Here is a 19,220-nt window from a genome sequence, read left to right as displayed (position 1 = left end):
TGGGCTGCCATCACTAAATGAGAATAACGCTGGCAGCCAGACTGGCTGCAAACCATCCGTTGTTGGTTAAGAAAGTGAAAATCCTTGTGTTCCCAACTGTAAATCCCCCAGCTGTCTTTGCTAAGCAAAATCAGAGAAATGCTTAGTCCATCTGTTTCATTCTGTCTAATCTGAATATGTATGGATTTTTTTCCTAGCGGCCATTAAAATACATTTTAATTGTAGTATCACATGCACAGCAACAGTTTCTGTCTAGAACAAGACTTAAAGATGCTGTTGCAGAAGAGGAACAATATGGGACTGCCTCTGAATTTGAATCACTGCTGAAGCATTGATTGACATGATGACATGATTGACAAAGCTCTACATTGACAGCAAAAATCCCCTCCCTCCCCCCAGACTGGAACTGCAGCCTGCTTTATGGACAACTTTAGCAGAAGGGCTGGAATCTGAAGTGATCAAGAAAATCAAACTCCCTTATCAGCTTTGGAAAAAAGCTCTCATTTGCTTTGCTTCAGGTCTCAAAAAAACTCTGTCCTCAAGACATAATGAAGGTGGGTTACCATGTCTAGCTAATGCAGATCTTAAAATGATGACCCTATGTGTGTTGTCCCTGTCTCTCTCATCCTGATGCTGCTGTCATGTGTTGAAGAATACATTAAGGCAAGGCAGTTGATCTGTCTCGTGGCTCACCATATGGAAAGCAATACAAAGGCAAAAGAAAGAGATCAGCAGTTAAAGGTCCAGCAAACAGCCACTGCCTGAAGTTTCCTCCTTGTATCCTTGAGGAAGATATCAGTCTCATTCTTCCTCCCTCCATCTCCAGGGTCAGAGCTATGGTTGGGTCTGGTTGCGCAGATGCCCAAGTCTTACTTGTGTCACAGATGGGAATACTTGCTACCAGCTCCATCTTTTAATTTTTCTACCTTATCCCATTTCTCTATTTCCTCTTTCTCTTGCGTTTCTCTTGCCTCCCATTCCAAAAACCACTACTCTGCCCTGGAGTCAGAGCTCCTGCCAGGCCCTTCAGACTTTCAGCTATGGATATCTGTGTCTCTTTCTCCTCCGTTCCTTTTCCCACCAAAACTCTCCTTTGAGATACTCCCATTCTCCTTTCTCACCCAAACAGGACGCCAGGCTGTGAATTGGATCTGCTTTGATTGATTTGTCATGAGACTTTTCACTCAGGCTGGTTTTCACATTCAACAAAGGTCTCACTTCCCTTTGGATATCTATCTTCTCGCTCCTCTCCCTCCACAGGGAGTGTGTGTAACCCATAAAAACTGTAATCAGGCACCGAACGTTTGCCCTCCTCGCATTTCAAATGAGTCGAATAGTCAGTAAGAAGGTGTCAGGATTGGTTGAGCTAGAGCTGTGGGATGGACTGGACAGCAGGACAAGGTCTGATCCAGCTCTGCCTTGTATGTTTCTACCCTCAGGGCTGCACCCCGCGTGCACCCGCACGCACACTCACATATGCATGGGCCAAGGAATGCCTCTGTAAATGCTGGAAGCCAAGTCACTGGTTGAGATGATTTAATATTAAATCTAACTTCTATTACTAGTAACCATGTCTTTTTCCTTTCAAAGTGTTTCTTTTTTCTTTTTTTTTTTTCCTTGGCAGAGTTCTTTATGTAAAGCTTTTCTGTCATCTTTAGTGCTCATGTTTTGCATTTTGGATGTCAGTATTTCACAGTAGTTAACACCAAACCTTTACAGTACTGAGGTAAGTTGAGGTCTAATACAGAAAATGTACAGTTTCATATGAATCACAGTTTTGATTTGTAGCTCTGACAATAGACAAGAGAACATATGCTCGTATGGTTCTGTTAGCTCAGCTCCAGGGAGAAAATAGTATAATGAAGAGAGTACACTGGTGATTCAGCCTTTCTCTGGGCTCATCTCCCATCGCCTCTGCAGGCTATGGTGGGCAACAGGGAGCTCTCGTGAGTGCTGCATCTAACAGGAGTCTGGGCACGTGTAATCAGAGAATCATAGAATCGCCTCGGTTGGAAGGCATCACATCATCTAGTCCAACCATCAACCCGTCATAATCACTGCAGATCTGGTGACACTACTTGTGTAGTGAGGATCCCTGTTGGCCCCAAAGCCTGAGCCAAATTCCTCTTCTTATTCCCTAATGCCTTTGCCAGTTCCACCTGGCTACATTACAGGCTATTTCCTCACCAGTGACGGGGAGTTGCCAGAGGCAGCTACGAGCTGGCACTGGTTCACGCTCCCCAGCAGGCAAATTGGTGTGAGGGGGAGCCCTCTGGAAGGAAACAAAAGTTGTGGAAGTTAGTTGTTGCAGAGCTGCTGCTATTTATAAAACTTGGCTGGTGATAAAGGAAGGAGAAAGACTATGGGTAGGGCCTGCAAAGTCAACCTCGCTTGTAGAGCAGCTTCATTCACCACTGCCAGGGTTGAATGGTGCCATACACGGGGCTCAGCTACAGCTAGACCATTTTTCCCCACCAAACACAAATAGCAATTTTGCTACTTAAATAAAAAAAAATCCATCTGCTTGTTTGGCCTGCACTACAGCCCAGCTGTAGCCGGCAAGGAGCAGACCTGGAGCTTGTCTGAAGCAGGGAGCAGGGAAGGCAGGAGGTGCCGGGGGAGGGAGATGCTGGGTGCTGGCTGCTGTGCCCGGCAGAGGCATCCCCAGCACTCGCTGCTCATTGCAAAGTGGAGGAGGGAAGTTCAGGAGCCACAGCCTCCTGCTCCCAGTTTGTGGTGGATGCATCAGCTTGTAAAATGGGTCCTCGTATTAGCAAGTGAAAAAGATTTGGAGGCCGGTCAGTGAATTCGCTCCTGTACTGTTGTGCTAGGAAGAGTTGGGGGGGAAGCTGTATTTTGTATTTCTTTCCATCCTGCATCATTTCCTCTCCTCCCTCTCACCCTCTTATCTGTCCATGTAACACAGCAGATGCTTTCCACAGGACAAGGAGTGAGCATGAAACTAGGGTAACAAGGTGATCTCCTGGGCACTAACACAGTCTATCTATTTCCTGACTCCCCACTACTGGAAACAGTTGCTGTAGGCACAGCTCTCCCAGCTGAACGGAGTTCGAGCCATCCCCTTGGAGTGTCCCAGGGAGCATCTGTCTCTGGGAAGCAGAAAAGACGTTTTTTTCCCCTCCTTACATTTGTGGGACCACTTACACCCTCTTCCACCTCATGGGCTGCTGAAGTTGTGTACTGTTACAGGTTTCCTCTCATCTTCTTTATCAAGTATTTACGAATTTACATTCCTTAAATTGTAGCTGTGAGAGGAACTGGGACAGTCTTGGCTTTTCATCACCCTCACAGAGGCAGCATTGAGGCTGTTCTTGGTGTGGTAGTTTAGCCTGCAGCATGTAGTAACCAAGGAACTCCTAAGAAGATCAACTCAGAACAATCTCTGGAAGCCACCTCACACCAGCTGCAGTGACATAAAATCCTACTAATAGCTTATGCTAACCCACAGGTAGTGGGTAGTATTAAGGAACCTGATAATTTACTGCACCATCCCAAGTGTCCCATCTGGGTGGCACCCACTGTTACTCCTTATTTAAGTAACCCTTGCCCAAGCCTCTAAACTACTGTGTAGAACAAGGAATTTCACAGTAGAAACCTGGGAGGAGCATCAGGGTGCTTCAGAGTGAAAAAGGAAAAGGAAGGGAAGGGAGTGGAGTAGTCGTCAGCAGGTCCTGTGTGAATTTGGTTTGATCTCCCCTTTGCCCAGTGCATACACTCCCCCTTCCTCCCTCCTGCCCCTTGGGAAAAGAGAAAGGATATCATCACATGATTGATCATAAAGAAAACAATGCAGAGACCTCACGTGAAACTTCACAAGGACATAGCTTCTCCCTGTCGGGCTGCAGGAGAACATTTACACAGGCGAAACTGGTGGAGAAATTCTGGGAAAGCAAAATGGAGATGCACGGCTGAGGGAGTTGCTCTGCACTCAAGATACCCCTCTTCATTTTACGGGCTCCTGGTTTAACTAGCAAGCACGAATAGTCAGACCTTTGCCTTCCTGTCAGTTCTAGAAACCAGTCATAGCCTCTTCTTAATTTAACCAAAGACTTCTCCACCCTGTCCAGGCCACTTTTACCAACTGCAATGGTTAACACATATTTGGAAAAATTCTGCAGCCAGCATGTGTTTGTCTCCTCACACTTTCAAAAATGATTGCGCTGGAGGAAGGAAGCCTCCCCCTCTTTTGCTCCCTCCAGCTGGAAAATCACCTCTAATCTTACTGCCCTTTTTCCTGCTGTGTATCCTGCCAATTAAAACTGGGTCTTGTTATGAACTGCGAATAATGTGGCTAAGCCTTTGGCCAGTTTTTTTTCTAGTTCAATTCTCATTCTGCCCATGAACCTGGAGTTGGCTTGTATTTTGTATCCTGTGATCAGATCATCCCTCTCTCATTTCAACCTCAGTTCTTGCTTGCTGTCAGCCTTCCTACTGCTCTGCCTGGCATCTGCCATGCCATTTCTTTCCTCCTGTTTTCACATGTGATGGGCAAACGGGCTCACTTCCCATTGCACTGGAGACATTTTGGCCCTGCTGGGTACCTGGAGGGGCCTGTGTTTATTCCCCGAGGTACCACGTGTTGAGGACATACGCATATACCACCTGGCTGAGCCAAAGCCTTGTTTGCTTGTTTTGGCTTCCAGGATGTGTATTCTCACGTTGCCATTTGACTTCTCCACAGAAAAATACCATCAACTTGTAGCAGACCTGATCACCTCCAGCAGTGTCCTCTGTCTCTCCAACTCCTTACAGCAATGGCTGGGTAACTTGGGTGGGATTGGGTGGCTCTGCCCACACCTCTGGCTGTTAAGGACCACTCACTGGAAAAGGTGTATAACTAGCTAGCTTCTGGAGGGTCTTGTATACATGCACCTCTTTCTTGAGGGCTTGAGAATAGGTTCTCCCCTTTACAGCCAAACCTTATTTCATCTTCTGTTTCCGGTTAAGGCAGTTCTTGGACAAAACCACAAGTTTCTCACTTAGGTATTCTTAAATTCAGTAGTGGCCAGGAGATAAACTTGCCCATGGTCTTTTATGGCCTTGCTCCTCTAGAGCTGAAGAGCCCCTGGACATGTTGGAAGTCAAATATGGCTTATCTTTCTTTCTGCAGAAGACAAAGCCTTTTAGGAAGTTTCAAGGGCTCTTCCCTATTCCCCTGACACATGCAGCAGAAGTGGTGATGTGCCTGCATATCTTTCCAATTAGACCGCAAACTCTACTGAGATGTTTGATGCTGCAAGGCAGAGCTGGGTGCTACGGGGAGAGTGCAGTCCACAGGAGCTCTGCTGATGTTGGTGGCACTGCTGCTCTCTCTCCTTGACATGTGGAGGGCCCCCACCTGCAGTTTTTTCCATGTTTCATTCCATCTCTCTGTGTGTCACTGTGGAAACATACAGTTGCTACACAGCTGGCAAATCAGCTCGTAACTCTGTTTTCTCTTTGGTGACTTCCTTCTTCCAGCCCCTGATGTGCCTGCACTGCCTGCAGGTACCCCGAGGGTCAAGCTACATTAGGATAACCATTTTATGCAGAAAGCAGTTTTTGTGTAGCACCTGGAGGCTCTCTGAGATCTTTATTCACATGCATATTCACAAACTTCCCATCTCTCCCCCCTCCATACACTTTGCAGTGTTCCTGGAGGGAAAGAGGCTGAGAACTGTGTTTTGGAGTCTACTGTGCCCTTTTGCTACTAATGTATACGTGGGAGTGATGCAGTGACAGGATGTCAGTGAAGCCAATGAGAAGGGCTAAAATTGTTTCCAGACAAAGTGACAGTCCATGGACCTACATCTCCAGTGACTGGGAAATGCCCCTTCTTGTACATTAAGGTCATGAGTAACAAGCCTGCCTCTGCTTGCCTGAGCTCTCCTGGGGCAGAGGCTGTTTGTGTAGGTGGTGCCTTCTCCTGCATGGCCTGCAGGATGAATCCTCATTTCACTCCTAGTGAAGCGACACACGCGGCTGTGGGATGAGCTGTCATGAGCAATATGAAGTAGTGGGCAGTCACCTCTATTTGAATTTGCTGCGTGCTGTGATGTATTTTAGGATATGGAGGACTGCATGCGCCTGAGAACCGGAATCTTACTAGCTCTGTGGTTTATACAGTAGCAGGTATACCTCACATGCACCCAAGCACATCTCTGCCTAACCTTTTTTCCTGGTCTAGTTAACAATTACCTACAGAATTCCCCTCATTTGTCCTCTGTGTCTTTCACTCAATTGCTGTCCTAGCAGCAGCTGTAGCCTCATTTATTGCTTAGACATGTGTAGGGGTGGACAGAGGTGCTTGCTATTTCTGGCACAGATGTATGAACCATGGGCCAACTCAAGAAGGTGACTCTGCTGCCTCCAGGACACAGCCCTTTCCTTCACAGTAGCTGCACACAGCTTTTGGGAATTCTGGGAAGCAGCTGCTTTCCACCGCCCGCCTGAGGAACATTAGCTTCTCATGCCACCACCAGTAATACAAGTTTCACACAACTGATGTAGGTCCACTTTATCCCAAAGACTTATATGCCACTTTGAGATAGTCTCTTCACCACCCCCCAGTGTGGGCTGGATATGTCCCTGAACTGAAGAATATGACTTATTTCTTTCAGAAACAATGATAGAGGTTTGCCTTTCCTCTTGATATTTCTCTATCAACTCTTACAAATTTTGGCTAGAGAAAAATGTGGTGAGATACCACAGCTGGGATGTGGAATGCCACAGCCAACTCTCTGCAGACACCACATCCGCTGGGACCAAAGCACACAGCACTTGGCTGAACTTTGTCTGTTCAGCTCTCTGTGTTTCAGTTTCCGTGTTTCAGCTGAGGGCTGAGTGAAGTATCTCTGGGGACAATCATCTCACGCTGACCACCATGGGACGAGACCACTCATGTACATCCTGCAACTGGGAGCAGGTCCCTGTGGGCCACTGATGGGGCAGTAACACTGGAAACGTGTTTGTGGCACTTACTGATCCTAATACTGGCAGTTTCAGAAAAGGACAGTTGAGCTAAGGAGGCTGAGCTCTTAGAAGCGATCGTACTGCGGGAGGAGGTCTAAACAGGCCCTAAGGGCTGTTGAAAGGAGGCTTCAAAGCTGTTGGTCCTGCCCTGTTTGTCAGCACCATGTTCTCCTATAAAAGAAAAAACAGGACACAGGAAGCACCAACACAAGGTGGGAGAATCAAGACCTCAATCCAGTGTACTAACAATACTCAGCACTGTACATCACTGTACTGTTACTTACAAACATTAACTAACACATCCTCACAACACCCCTGCGAGGTAGGGAAGTATTATTATCCCCAGTGTACAGGTGGGGAAACCGAGGCACAGAGAGGCTAAGTGACTTGCCCAAGACCGCACAGCAAGGCATTGGCAGAGCCAAGATAAGAATGGAGGTGTCCCTTGTTCCCTACCCCATGCTGCCCCCCACTAGACAACGTTGCCTGTCTGGACACGGGGAACCCAAGAGGTCCCTTTGAAAAGCAATGTCTGGACTTGTTGCCTATTAATAATCTTTATTTGCCTTTAATGAATTATTTCACAGTTTTTCCCTCACACTGTACACCACGCTTTCACAGTCCATTCAGCGCTCTGTGGTAGACCACAGCCTTCTCCTCCGGCACCGGGACAGCTCTGTGGGGGGTTCGTAGGGTGCTCTGTGCTTTCATTAAGAGGATGTTTAGAAACAGTTTTCACTGGCATTAGACTGGGAGCATGTGAGCTCTCACTGGAGACTGATAACACACACTGGAGAAGCAGGCAGAGGGAACTGATGGCAAAAGGCATTTGCTGTCCCCTGTGAAATGACCAGTGGCTCTCTTGGTTTCTTGGCTTTTCCAAGCTCCAGTGATCACTCATAGCAGAAACTGTTCGTCTCCAACTTGCCTGGTCAGCAATTTGTTGTTCTGGGGGTTGCTTCTCTAAAGGTAATAGGCAGTCAGCTCAGGACCAGAAAGGTCCCCCAGCATTGCCTACTCCAGGTGTGTGACACTGTCTTGGAACAAGGCTGGCTGTAGCCATTGTGCTCTCCTGCCATGGGGACGGGGTATTACCATGGTTGGCAAGCAGCCATATCCAGTGTCCAAGTCTCTTTTTTTTTTTTCAAAACTGGGGTTCAATGAAGAGCAAGGGAGAGTGGATGGATGAGGAGATGAGGATGAGGCAGAGCAAACAGGAAAATCCACCAAATGAGCTTCTAGGAAGGAAATGTTCCCCCTTGGGCACTTCAGCTGAGGCGGCTTCATTTTCACAAGGCTTCTTTCTCTCTCTGGGAACATCTGCTGAGCTTCATCTCTGTCAGCTGGATATATCGTATGACATTGGTATCTGCAGGGAAAGAGCACACACATACACATTTGGTGGTTACAATGCCCCCTGGAAGACAGACACACTGCACCTTCATCCATGGTGCATCACCTGGGGAGCAATATGGCCCCAGCACTTCCTGCAGGAACACCACCAGCTGGAAGGGGCTCTGAACCCAAACCCTGCAGCTTTGGTTTTGGCACACCTGGTCTGACTTGTGCTTGCCATCCGTCTTGCTCACGATCTTGCCTCAGCTAGTTTTTACCTTCTCTCTGATTATTCTTGGTCAGCACAGTTGAATCCACACAGCTGAAACCATCAAGGTCATCGTTTCCTGATCCTGTGGAATGGCACCTCCACCGGCTTCCCTTCTCTCAGTGCTTGCATGCAAGCCCCTAAAGGCATTGTACCCTGTGCATACACTTATACTCTGCCTTTTCGCCCTCCTATTCCTTTTTGCAGTCTATTCCACTCTTCTCACATTTTTCCATGATGAGTTTAATAGGGAACAGCATCCTTCACATTCTCTTTGCACCCTTGCTTTCCTTGAATTTCATATTTGGAAGCCCTTCCACCATGACACTCTACCTGTATTTTGTCATATGCTGCATGCTGCCTTGTCTATCCTGTCTAACGAAGTTCCTAAGGGCAGAGAACCTCTGATTCATCCTTGTAGAGAGCTCTGAGCACTGTGCCTTTTTTTTTTTTTTTTTTCCTTCCAGTATTTTTAGTGCATCAGCACAGCACACAATGTGAGTTTTGTTTCACCTCCTGGCCTCAGCAGTGAGGGAACCTGTTCACCCTGAAGCACAGGTTGATCTAAACAAGTATGTGTCTCCAGATAGACCCTATGGTTCTGCAGTCATGGTCAATCCTTTCTCAAATCATGTTGCTTTACTGTCATGAGGGTGACTTCCCATGCACATGGCACCCACATAGTGGCAAAGCCATGTGGTATCAGAAGCAAGTGAACAAAAAAAATAGCCACTTTCACTTACGTATTGATTGAAAAATGGTTCTTTGCTCACAGCCTTACTCAGCCAGCCAGGGCCAGCTTAGTCCATTTAAGTTATTAGAACCTCAGAAACCAATCTGAAGTGCACTGCAGTCCACAGTCAGAAGGCAATCTCATTTCCTTATCCAAACAGCAATGTGCCCCACACCAGCTAGGGAAATGAGAAATGCGTGAGCTTTCAAAGAGATGAACAAATTACTGGTTACACATCCAGCACTAAGAAGTGCAGGTATTGCAGCCACCAAAGCAGTTGTGGGTGCAACGTTTCCTTTAAACATGAGAAAGACACATCTCTGTTGTGCCCTCAGCCAGAGATGAAACAGTGGGAGATGGATCAGTTTCCTTTCACGCAGAGCTCTCCACAAATGTGCCATGGGGTTGCCACGGGCTGTGGCAATACTGTTGTAACTTCTCAAGCTGTCTCTGGTGAGGTGGGTCTCCCTACTCAGTTTTCTGCAGATTCCAATGCACCATCCTAGTCACTCCAGAGGGTGCAATTCAGTGATTAACTTACTTGCCCCATTTGGGGCATTCTTAATAAGCCAAGAATTTCTGCTGTTGCTTGTGTTAGACAAGGTGCACCAGCACCCTGGGCTGTTCATGCATTAGCACTTCATACCAACCCAGCGAATTTTAAAGCAGCTTTTTTAAATACAGAATTGGTTTTAGTTGCGCAGCCTCCTGGAGTGAAGAAATTCGATTGAGGGGGCAGGCTTCAATTTTAGGCCTAAAAGAAAATCAGTGCACGTGGCTAACTCACTCCTAGCAGTGCAAAGGCAAGGCTCATAGCCTGGCCAGAGCCCTGCTGTGCTGCCTGTGCCCCATGGCCATCTCTCTGCTCTGTGCCCTTCTAGGCTTTGATGGGCTACCGTTGGGGCACACGTCCCTGCTGCCGAGGTTCACACCTTGCACGCCTGCTCGCTGCAGGTGATAAGCGATAACTGCGTAGGTGTGTTGGGAAATCACACCTGCCTGGGCCTGCAGGGACTCAACACTTGGCCAGGTGGGGGTGGAGGTGGGTTCAGTGCATAATTGGGCAATGAAAGGTTGCCGACTCCCTCTGGCTCATGGGTAAGGCAGCCCATGGCACAGCTTCACTCACCTGGGAGATTTCCACATGCCTGGGAAGCCGGGGGCAAAATAAGGTGTAGCCTGATATGGGGTGGGAGATACTCCCATTGCGACCTAGTTATAAATCTCTCGGGCAGGCTTTGGCATGTTCTGCTTCCTTTTTGAGGGCCACTATTTTGCCAAAGAGAAATAATGAGAGCAGCACTCTGTTTATAGAAGAAGTAGAGCCTTGTCTTTGTCAGGTCTTTTCCATCAAATGGTATTGCACCATACTAGCCCTGCCTGCAGAAGTATTTCAAAGCTAGATGTTCCTCATCTGTCAGTGAGGAAGAAGTGATCCCCTTCTGCTGATGTAGGAGTAACAGGTGAGGACAACTCAGGTGAGGGGTCAGACCCATACAAAGAGATGCTGGCAAAGCTGCAATGGGAACAGGTCTCCTGGCTCCTAGGACCATGCCTGTGTCCTTGTGCAGAGTGACCTCCTGCCATCGTAAAAGGTCATTTCTGCTTCTCCCTGTAGCTTCAGAGATCAGTTGCTTATCTGCTGTGTAGTGATTGGGACCTGGATTTTGCTCCCAGGACTTGGGTTGCAGGTGTTCAGGGAGGCAGCTCCTGAGCTCAGCCATGAGCCTGCTCCACCCTACATGAGGAGATCTGGCTTGTTCGTCCTGTTTGCGTGATGTCCAAACGTGAGCTTTCAGTGTGGGGCCAGCAGAGACTAACTGCAGGTGTTTGACATCACCGGGCCAGCTGATGGTCTGGTCTCGGTCCCAGTCAGTAGCTACCTCCACCATGTAGGAAAGAGCTGAACAAGGCTTGAAGGTAAGGTCTATGGTTGGCTGCCCATGCTGCACCAGCTTCTGGACACAGAATTCATGGAGGGCCACTTTGCACAACAGCAGCTTTCCTCTCCCTTAGTAAGGAGGGTTATACAATTATCTTGTGTTATTTCCATCTGCTTTTCTGAGTTTTGTTTGGAGGTAGCATAAGAAATTAGGCCAAACCCAACCCTCACCCCTGACGGGCAGTAAATAGCCATAAGGGATTTGCTGTGCTGACAGCCTTTTAGAACAGTAAAACCCTTTTCTAGCTAATTCCTCTTTACTATTTAAAATCTCCCCCACCAAAGAGAATAAGAGCTAGTGATTTGTGCCAAAAACATTCCTTATTAGAAAAAAAGAACACACAGAACATGACTGTAATAATAACCAAGTGCTTTTACCAGTGAGCCTGGTGAAACCTCAGATAAAGGAAAACAATCACAGTTTGTAGATGGAGACACTGAAAGCGAAGATGCTAACTTATTCCAGGTCACATAATAATTCTTGGTAGTGTTACCTGATTCCTACTGCTGTGTTTTAATCGCCATATCCTTTGTTACTGTATGTAACTTCTTCACTTCTTTCCCCCTGAATACCCTTCAAGTTTTCCATAATCATAAATAAAACAGTGGAACAATGGCCTTGAATGGTCTAACAATAACCGGGAAGAGTCTCTGATGCAGAGCTGAAGGCCAGATCTGGGTTTTGTATACATTAAGGGCCTTTGGGGACAGCTTCTGGTATGTTTTTGCAGCAAGCTGTGGTAATTGAAGCTGTTGCTGTTGAATAAATTATTATTTATTTCAAGAAGCAATGAGGAATACCAAATAATATCAAAGGGGGGTGGGGGCCACAGAAATACATATTTAAAAAATGGAAGCAAAGTGGTTCAGCTAAAAGGACTTTTTTGCATTTGAGTCCAGTCAGAACCTCAAGGTTAGGATAACTTCTTATTTTCCACTGACTATTTTTGCTCTTGCTTAGGCTTCTCCATTTCCTGGTTCTGGCAAGGGCTGAAAGCAGAAGGGCACGCTGTAAACTAAAATAGGCTAAACTGAGCTTTTAAGCACATTTGCTCAGGGAGTGTGGGGTGCACAGCTGTGCTGTCAGACTGCCCGGAGCCCATGGCCAAGCATGGCAGATGGGAGCAGGCACCATTATGGGAGGTGGAAGAGGAAAGAGAAGCCAGCACACTCCTAAGTGCACCTTCCCTGGTGTTCCTGCAGGGCACAGCCACCGCAGGAGCCCCGCAGGGCGAGTGCCTGTAGGACACCAAGCAGAGCCAGCTCGGCTTCCCTTGCCTCTTCTAGTTCAATGAACATCAGCTCCACCGGGCTCTGCCAGGGCCCAGGCTCCTCTTTCACACCCACTTCTCTCTCTTCCCCCTCAGGTTTAGGTTCAAGAGCTGTTCTGTGAGGTTTCCTTTGTGCAATGGCTTCCATTTTGCTTTCTCGTAACCCTTTAATTTTCCTTTGAGTATTACAAAATTCCTTTCTTTTAACAGAAACGGTTTTCTCCCGGTTTGGGGTGTCCAGGGCCCACTCCCCGCTCACTTGCCGTGGCAACCGGGGTCAGCTGACCCTGTTGTTTACCCCGTGGAGGGGTCAGGTGACCCAAACTGACCAATGGGGTGTCGCATCCGATCGGCCATGTTCAGGATAAACGCTGAGGGAGCGAAGGGGCCTGGTTGGCTCCTCTTCACCGGTGGCTTCTTCAGTGGCGCTCTCTCCTTGATGACTGATGACCAAGGAGAGGACCCTGTCAGCGCTGGACTGTGCGTTCCTGAAGGTAAATCTGGAATCCAGTTCCCATCTGTTGTTGAGGCCAGTCTGGAACTTTCCCAGTGCCTGTCAGTGACATCTCTGGGAGCTTAATACTCTTTTTTAATATATATTTATATATGTTGTGTCTGCTTCATTATTTCCTTTCTTATTTTATTATTTATATGTCATGCTTGCCGTGGCAACCGGGGTCAGCTGACCCTGTTGTTTACCCCGTGGAGGGGTCAGGTGACCCAAACTGACCAATGGGGTGTCGCATCCCATCGGCCATGTTCAGGATAAACGCTGAGGGAGGGAAGGGGCCCGGTTGGCTCCTCTTCACCGGTGGCTTCTTCGATGGTGCTCTCTCCTTGATGACTGATGACCAAGAAGGACCCTGTCAGCGCTGGACTGTGCATTCCTGAAGGTAAATCTGGAATTCAGCTCTCTGAAGGTAAATCTGGAATCCAGTTCCCATCTGTTGTTGAGGCCAGTCTGGAACTTTCCCAGTGCCTGTCAGTGACATCTCTGGGAGCTTAATACTCTTTTTTAATATATATTTATATATGTTGTGTCTGCTTCATTATTTCCTTTCTTATTTTATTATTTATATGTCATTAAATGTAGTTTAGTCTTTTTTCTAAACTCATAAATCTCTTTATCTCTCTTCTTCCTCTCCTTATAGCAAGAGGTGGGGACAGTATCTGTCATCTTCTGAGTGGCCAACCTGGCCCAAACCATGACAGACATAAACAATAGTATGGTTTTATCTCTCTATTAGGTGGCTCTTTGAAAAATACAAGCACCATATCTTCATTGTGGTGTTCTACCTGCCTTTTGAGGTTGGGTAGGTCAGCATAAAGGTGGTTGCTTTGATGAGACTGAGTTGTTTGAGTATGTAACTTGTTTGCTGTCCCAAAATGAATTGCTGGGTTTTGATATGTGCATGACAGATATTTGGCTGATTTCATGGCAAAAGTTGAAGCATATTTTGTGAGTAAATGTCTGTTGCTTTGGTCAAACTTAAATACTAATCCTTTACTGGGATGGTGGAAAGTGTGGCTATTGGGGATCACAAATAGTGCCCTGACTTTGCTAAGGGGATAAAAAAAACTTGTTCTCAGAGTCAGAAAATGTACTGGTCAGGATACACTCTTCCCATTCCTGCGTTCTTCTTCAAAAATAAATTAGGGAGGGAAAGAGAGGTGGGATCCCCTCCACACAGATAGCATTCTAGCAATACCGTCGTCTTCTGGGTTGTGCTGGAGCCTTGGCAGTGGTTAATCTTTGGGTGCTGCAACCTTGCTGCACTAGGAGAGAGTGCTTGAAGGGGAATACAGCTAAGGATAGAGTGAGTCATGCTCATCCCTGTGGAAAATACGGCAACCAAGTCAGGGACAGACTAGGCCTCCTGAAAAGAAATGCAGAAGTGCTCAGTGCAAAGTTGTGTCACCACTGCCCCCCCCATACCTGTTGGCTGGCGGGATCTTGCCTCTTTCAGGTAGTAGAGGGCCTTGTTGAAGTCACCCAGGTGGTAAAACGCCACTCCCGATCGATAGAGTGCCTTGAAGTTCTCGCCCTCTTTCTGAAGCACTTTGAGGCAGTACTCCTTGACTCGCTCATAATTCACCAGCTCGGCCTGGAGCAGGCAGGCTGCAGGGGATGGGGATGGGAGGGAGACAGACAGACACAGGAGAACATTAGTGCCATATTTCTCCCTGCTCCTGCAATCTCCATGGGGGAAGAGAGCAGCTTAGGTGAGGGAAATGACTCAGACCCATGATTCAGAGAGGGTGCAGTCACACGGATTGTTTGCCAACCCTGATTGTTCGCAATTTAAATACCAACGCTTCTATTTTTGGCATTGCAAAGTGAAGGGATTGTGTTTGCTCTAAGGGGCTGGGGGGAGTCAGTGAGAACGTAAACATCCCTCCGCAGAGCGGGAACGCCGTACAGTCTCGTGGCAGTGACTGGCTTCATTTGTAGTAAAAAACAAAAAACTGCTCAGGCTGGAGCTCAGGAAAGTACAAAAAGGCAGTCAAACAAATAGTCATCTAACAAGGAAAAAAGGGACTATGTTGGATCAAATTTTGTATCTGGCTGTTAGATTTACAAATAATATGTAGTTGATTTTTATTCAGGAGGTTGTGTATGGAATTTTGCTATAGGAGGCAACAAGGGAATGTGCAGCTAGCAAACCAGAGACACCTGGAGCTGCGGCACAGGGAACAAATGTGCTAGGCTGTGTGCTGTCTGCAAAGTGTTGCAACACAAGCTCATCCACTTCCTAAAGGAAAACATAAATACAGTGAAGAAACAGCATGGTGAGGACTCTGTGTGCTGAGGTACAATTGTTGCACAAATGTCAAGGAGCTGAAGAAAAATCTGCATTGTGAGTTTCCCATAACTAGGAGTGAAATAGAGAGGAAAGCGGGAGATCCTTGAGCCATGCTTTACAGCTGTCTTTGGGGCTTACTGTAGTGCTTACTCTGATGGGCTAAACTTCATTAGGTGTATTAGGCATTAAGAAAGGTTTGAGGAATACGGGCAAGAATAGGGCATGGTGCAGTCACAGTCCTCAGGGAAAATGAATAAAGCTGTGCTGTCCGCTAGGCCATCTGGTGCTGCAACCCAAGGCAGCTTTGGGAATGACACGATTTAGGGAAGGGGGAAGGAGGGCGGGATGCTGCTGCAAGGATCAGTTCAGAGGCTGGCAATGTCAAGTGCCAGGGCATGGAGAGAAATTTCCCATGGCAGGTGGTGTTACTCAGTGTGTCTCTGGCAAGGAGGAGACTCACTGCTCCTGGAAATCCAAGTTGTCACAGTTCAGGTGTCACCAATGAGCAGCCAGACTTCATTTTTTGCATGGTAACTGCAGCCTGCAGCTGAGAGGATATGGTGCTGTGTCAGGAGTATGATACAGTTTTTGTACCCCTTAAGTAAGCCCTGTGCCCTCTCTGTAGCTCACTTGACTTTTCACGAGCAGGAGATTGGCTAGATGACCACCAGAGATCCCTTCCAATCTAAATTAGTCTTAGTCTATGATCAGTTAAGATAGACAGAACACATTCCTAACCCAAATGCATGTTTCAAGCTCCAATAGCGAACTGGAAACAATCATAAACAGGCTTTTACTGCTAAAGCATTGCTGGTAGAGATGTGTTGAGCAAGGACTGCAGAACTAGCCCCACTGCTGGTATGTTTGGTTGAGTGACGCAGAAATTACTAATGAGAGCTTTGTCCCATTTGCTTTAATGATGAACTCTCAATACATTTTAACAGCTCCAGTCATTAAAGTGCGCAGGTATTTCAAAGGCATCTGGTCGCTTGCTATTTGATCGCTAGTTTCCAAAAGCTTAGCAGTATTTCCTTATCTAGAATTTGTCCCTTCCTATTTGTCAAACATTGATTTTTCTCACTCTGTTTCAAATGGAGCTTGAAATGACTGCGCTTTGTTTTCCTTTATTTTTCAAAGGTATTAAAAAGATGGCTGTGTAAATTTACTGTTGGCTTCACAGCCCTGGAAACAGGATTGCGTTGTTTATCTGCTGACCAGTAGCATGTACAGCAGTGGCAGTAGCTTTCTGCACACTGCCAATCTGATCCAGCCTTTCACGTTCTGTGAAACTGCCTTTCAGAGCCACTAGCGGGGGGGTTCTGTCTCTCTGTTCATTTACTACTTGGTATTTCCAGTTAGGGTCACAGAAAGGACTCTGTGGAAAACATGACAGGCAGTCTATTCATATATATTAACTCAGTAATTCCATATTGGACTTGCTTCATGGATTGGTTTGAAAGAAAAGAAAAAGTCTCCCACGTCCTCCTAATTCATAAACCCAAATGGGCTTCCAGATACCCAGCTGGGTTCTTTCTGTGACTCACACTCCCAGTAAAGCTTCTGCAGGGCATCCCCACTAGCCGTGCGCGTGGCAGAGGGAAGCCAGTGCCACATGGCTAGCAGGAGAGGTGCCTGTTTATCTGAACAAAGTGAGCAGATGGATGTGCAGGAAACAGTTCTGCTGGAAGAGCTGGCCATTTGGAGCTGCCCGTGTTGGAAGCGGCTGATGGAGATGAACCTGGAGGGAGTATCTCCCTTATAAATATTTAGAGGTGCGTGCTTTCTGTCTTGGTGGACTGAAATGATCTTAATGGATTGTGATTCAATGCAAATATTGAGGCTGTTAGTAATTCAGCTTTCAGAAATGGAAGGGAAATGGAATCCTTGTACCTCCTACCTAATACAGTCAGGGGAGAATTGTTTTGAAAACGTGTTGCTTTCCTAAACATACATGTGCATCTCTGTCTGGGAGTGTTTACCACATCTAATCATACATGTGCATCTCTGTCTGGGAGTGTTTGTTTACCACATCTAACACCTCAGCACCTTCCCTCTCAGTTCATAATAGGCCCCCAGTGAATCCTTCTGAGGGACAGAGCTCAAAGAGCCCAAATCAAGAGATTCATCCAGCTCCTCTTCTTGCTTTCTTGAAACTGAGTGGGCTTCATCCCACACAACGCCATCTCTAGTAGCTCTTTGGCGATTAGAAGCCCTTTACTTGCAGATGCAAGCCTAGAGTCACCCATTCCCTGCAGGTCTCACTGTCATTGTAATACAGCATCCACTGGCTCCATCTCTCCAGCTCAGAAGGTAGGGAGCCCCACTTCCCTGCAACCTGTGACAGTTGTCCATCATACTTGGTTATCGTTCTCAATTTGATTTATTGTGTCAGCTTAAGCAAGAAGTAATTCCTAATTTTTAAAATCTTGTATGTCACATGGTGATGAAGAGTCCCCATATGCTACAAAATAAGCCTGGATGGAACTACTGGGTGAAGTGTGCTATGGCGAGGGGGAAAAGCTTAATGCTATTAGCTCCAACAAAGGGACCCTTCCCATCACGCTTCCCAACTGACTGTTGATGTTTAACCAAGGAAATGAGAAGTTTGGCTGTTTTTCCTCCTAAGAGGAGTGTTAAGCCTAGCTTTCTAAGTTTTAATTTGTAGACTCAATCTATGCCATCCAACTCCATGAGTTACAGCAATCTGAGAGGTGCAGTACAGATCTGGTACCAGTAGATAACTGTACTGTTACAGCTAATTTGTGTGGCCCTGCTCAGCACAGGGTGAGGCAAAAAAAATAAATTAAAGCACCTGTAGAGCCAAAATACATCTACACCTTTAACCTTTACCAGCAACTGTGGTTAGCAATGGTGGGAAGTTGTAACTAAAATCCTGGCAGTTGAGGGTTTTGGGTTCTACATTTTTGTACCCTGAATTATTTTTGAATTTTGGAGTATCTTTCAGGAAGATACCTAGGCTTGACAGGTGCTGGTGAGAAAGGATCCATGAGAAGCCCTTTTCTCCCACAGGTTAATTGCTTTTGTTGTTTAAGAAACGTCCCTACATTTCTATACTGATGTTTTGTTTAGCTGCAATTACTAGCCACACCTTTTCTACCCTGAAAAGCTGTGTTTGTTGCATTGGTATGTTGAGACTCTGTTAAAGTCACTCCATCTTCTCTGCATAAAGTGACTGGAGTCTCTTACTAAAAAAAAACCCAAAACCCCATATTTTCCAGCTTTCCTCACTTATATCGCTGTTCTGAGCCCTCAAAATGAAGTTCAACTGGAAGTGCCAACAGTTAGCGTGTTACCAGAGAAACCTTTTCTGTGTGCGTGACTCTGCAGGTTATGCAAATAGCTCAATTTGGCCCAAACTTTTGTCTTCTAATTTTGGCTGAGCTGAGAACTAAGCCTGGAAGTCGGATGTATGGGTTTTAACACAAGGAGTTTGAACAACAGTATTGAGAGCCTTGCCTACCTGGCAACTTTCACCAGAGGGTAACTCTGCATGCCAGAACAGTCCTCCAGACACACTTTATACCAGTGGCTAAATTCCCGCTGAAGGCAAGGCTCAAGACCTATCCATGTTACAGAACACTTAAAAGAGTGAGCCAAATTACTGTGCAAACAACACTAGCATAACCCTGCCCCGTGGCATGTTCCTTGGGCTCGGTGTGTTCTGTTAGTCGTAACAGGAATTCCATTTGCTGTTGTTCTGGGAGATGAAAATGCCCTCACCCTGCAGGAATACCATGGGTTGCAAGTTCATATTTCAGAAATGCCTGTCTTGTTTGCAGTTTGCTAACATGCAGGTACCCTGGTAGCACTGCCTATTTTTAAGGTTGCCTTGTGCCTTCCACTGTAGGAGAAAGTCATCTGCTTACACCTTTGA

At 46.6% G+C, this 19,220-nt stretch overlaps 1 protein-coding gene across 1 annotated transcript in view; it reads right to left on the bottom strand.

Moving 5' to 3' along the window:
• Positions 1 to 7,185: 7,185 nt before the first annotated feature.
• Positions 7,186 to 19,220, bottom strand: part of TTC9 (tetratricopeptide repeat domain 9) — a gene marked incomplete at its 5' end in the record, with an annotated part of 31,691 nt that continues 19,656 nt past the window's right edge. The window contains 2 exons of the mRNA XM_014941644.1: positions 7,186 to 8,341; positions 14,458 to 14,640. Of these exons, the coding sequence (XP_014797130.1) occupies positions 8,262 to 8,341; positions 14,458 to 14,640 (263 nt within the window). The remainder of the gene's footprint in view (positions 8,342 to 14,457; positions 14,641 to 19,220) is intronic.

Source organism: Calidris pugnax, unplaced genomic scaffold (genome assembly GCF_001431845.1).
Source record: "Calidris pugnax isolate Ruff unplaced genomic scaffold, ASM143184v1 scaffold56, whole genome shotgun sequence".
NCBI classification, from domain to species: domain Eukaryota; kingdom Metazoa; phylum Chordata; class Aves; order Charadriiformes; family Scolopacidae; genus Calidris; species Calidris pugnax.
This window is presented reverse-complemented; position numbering and strand designations above follow the sequence as displayed.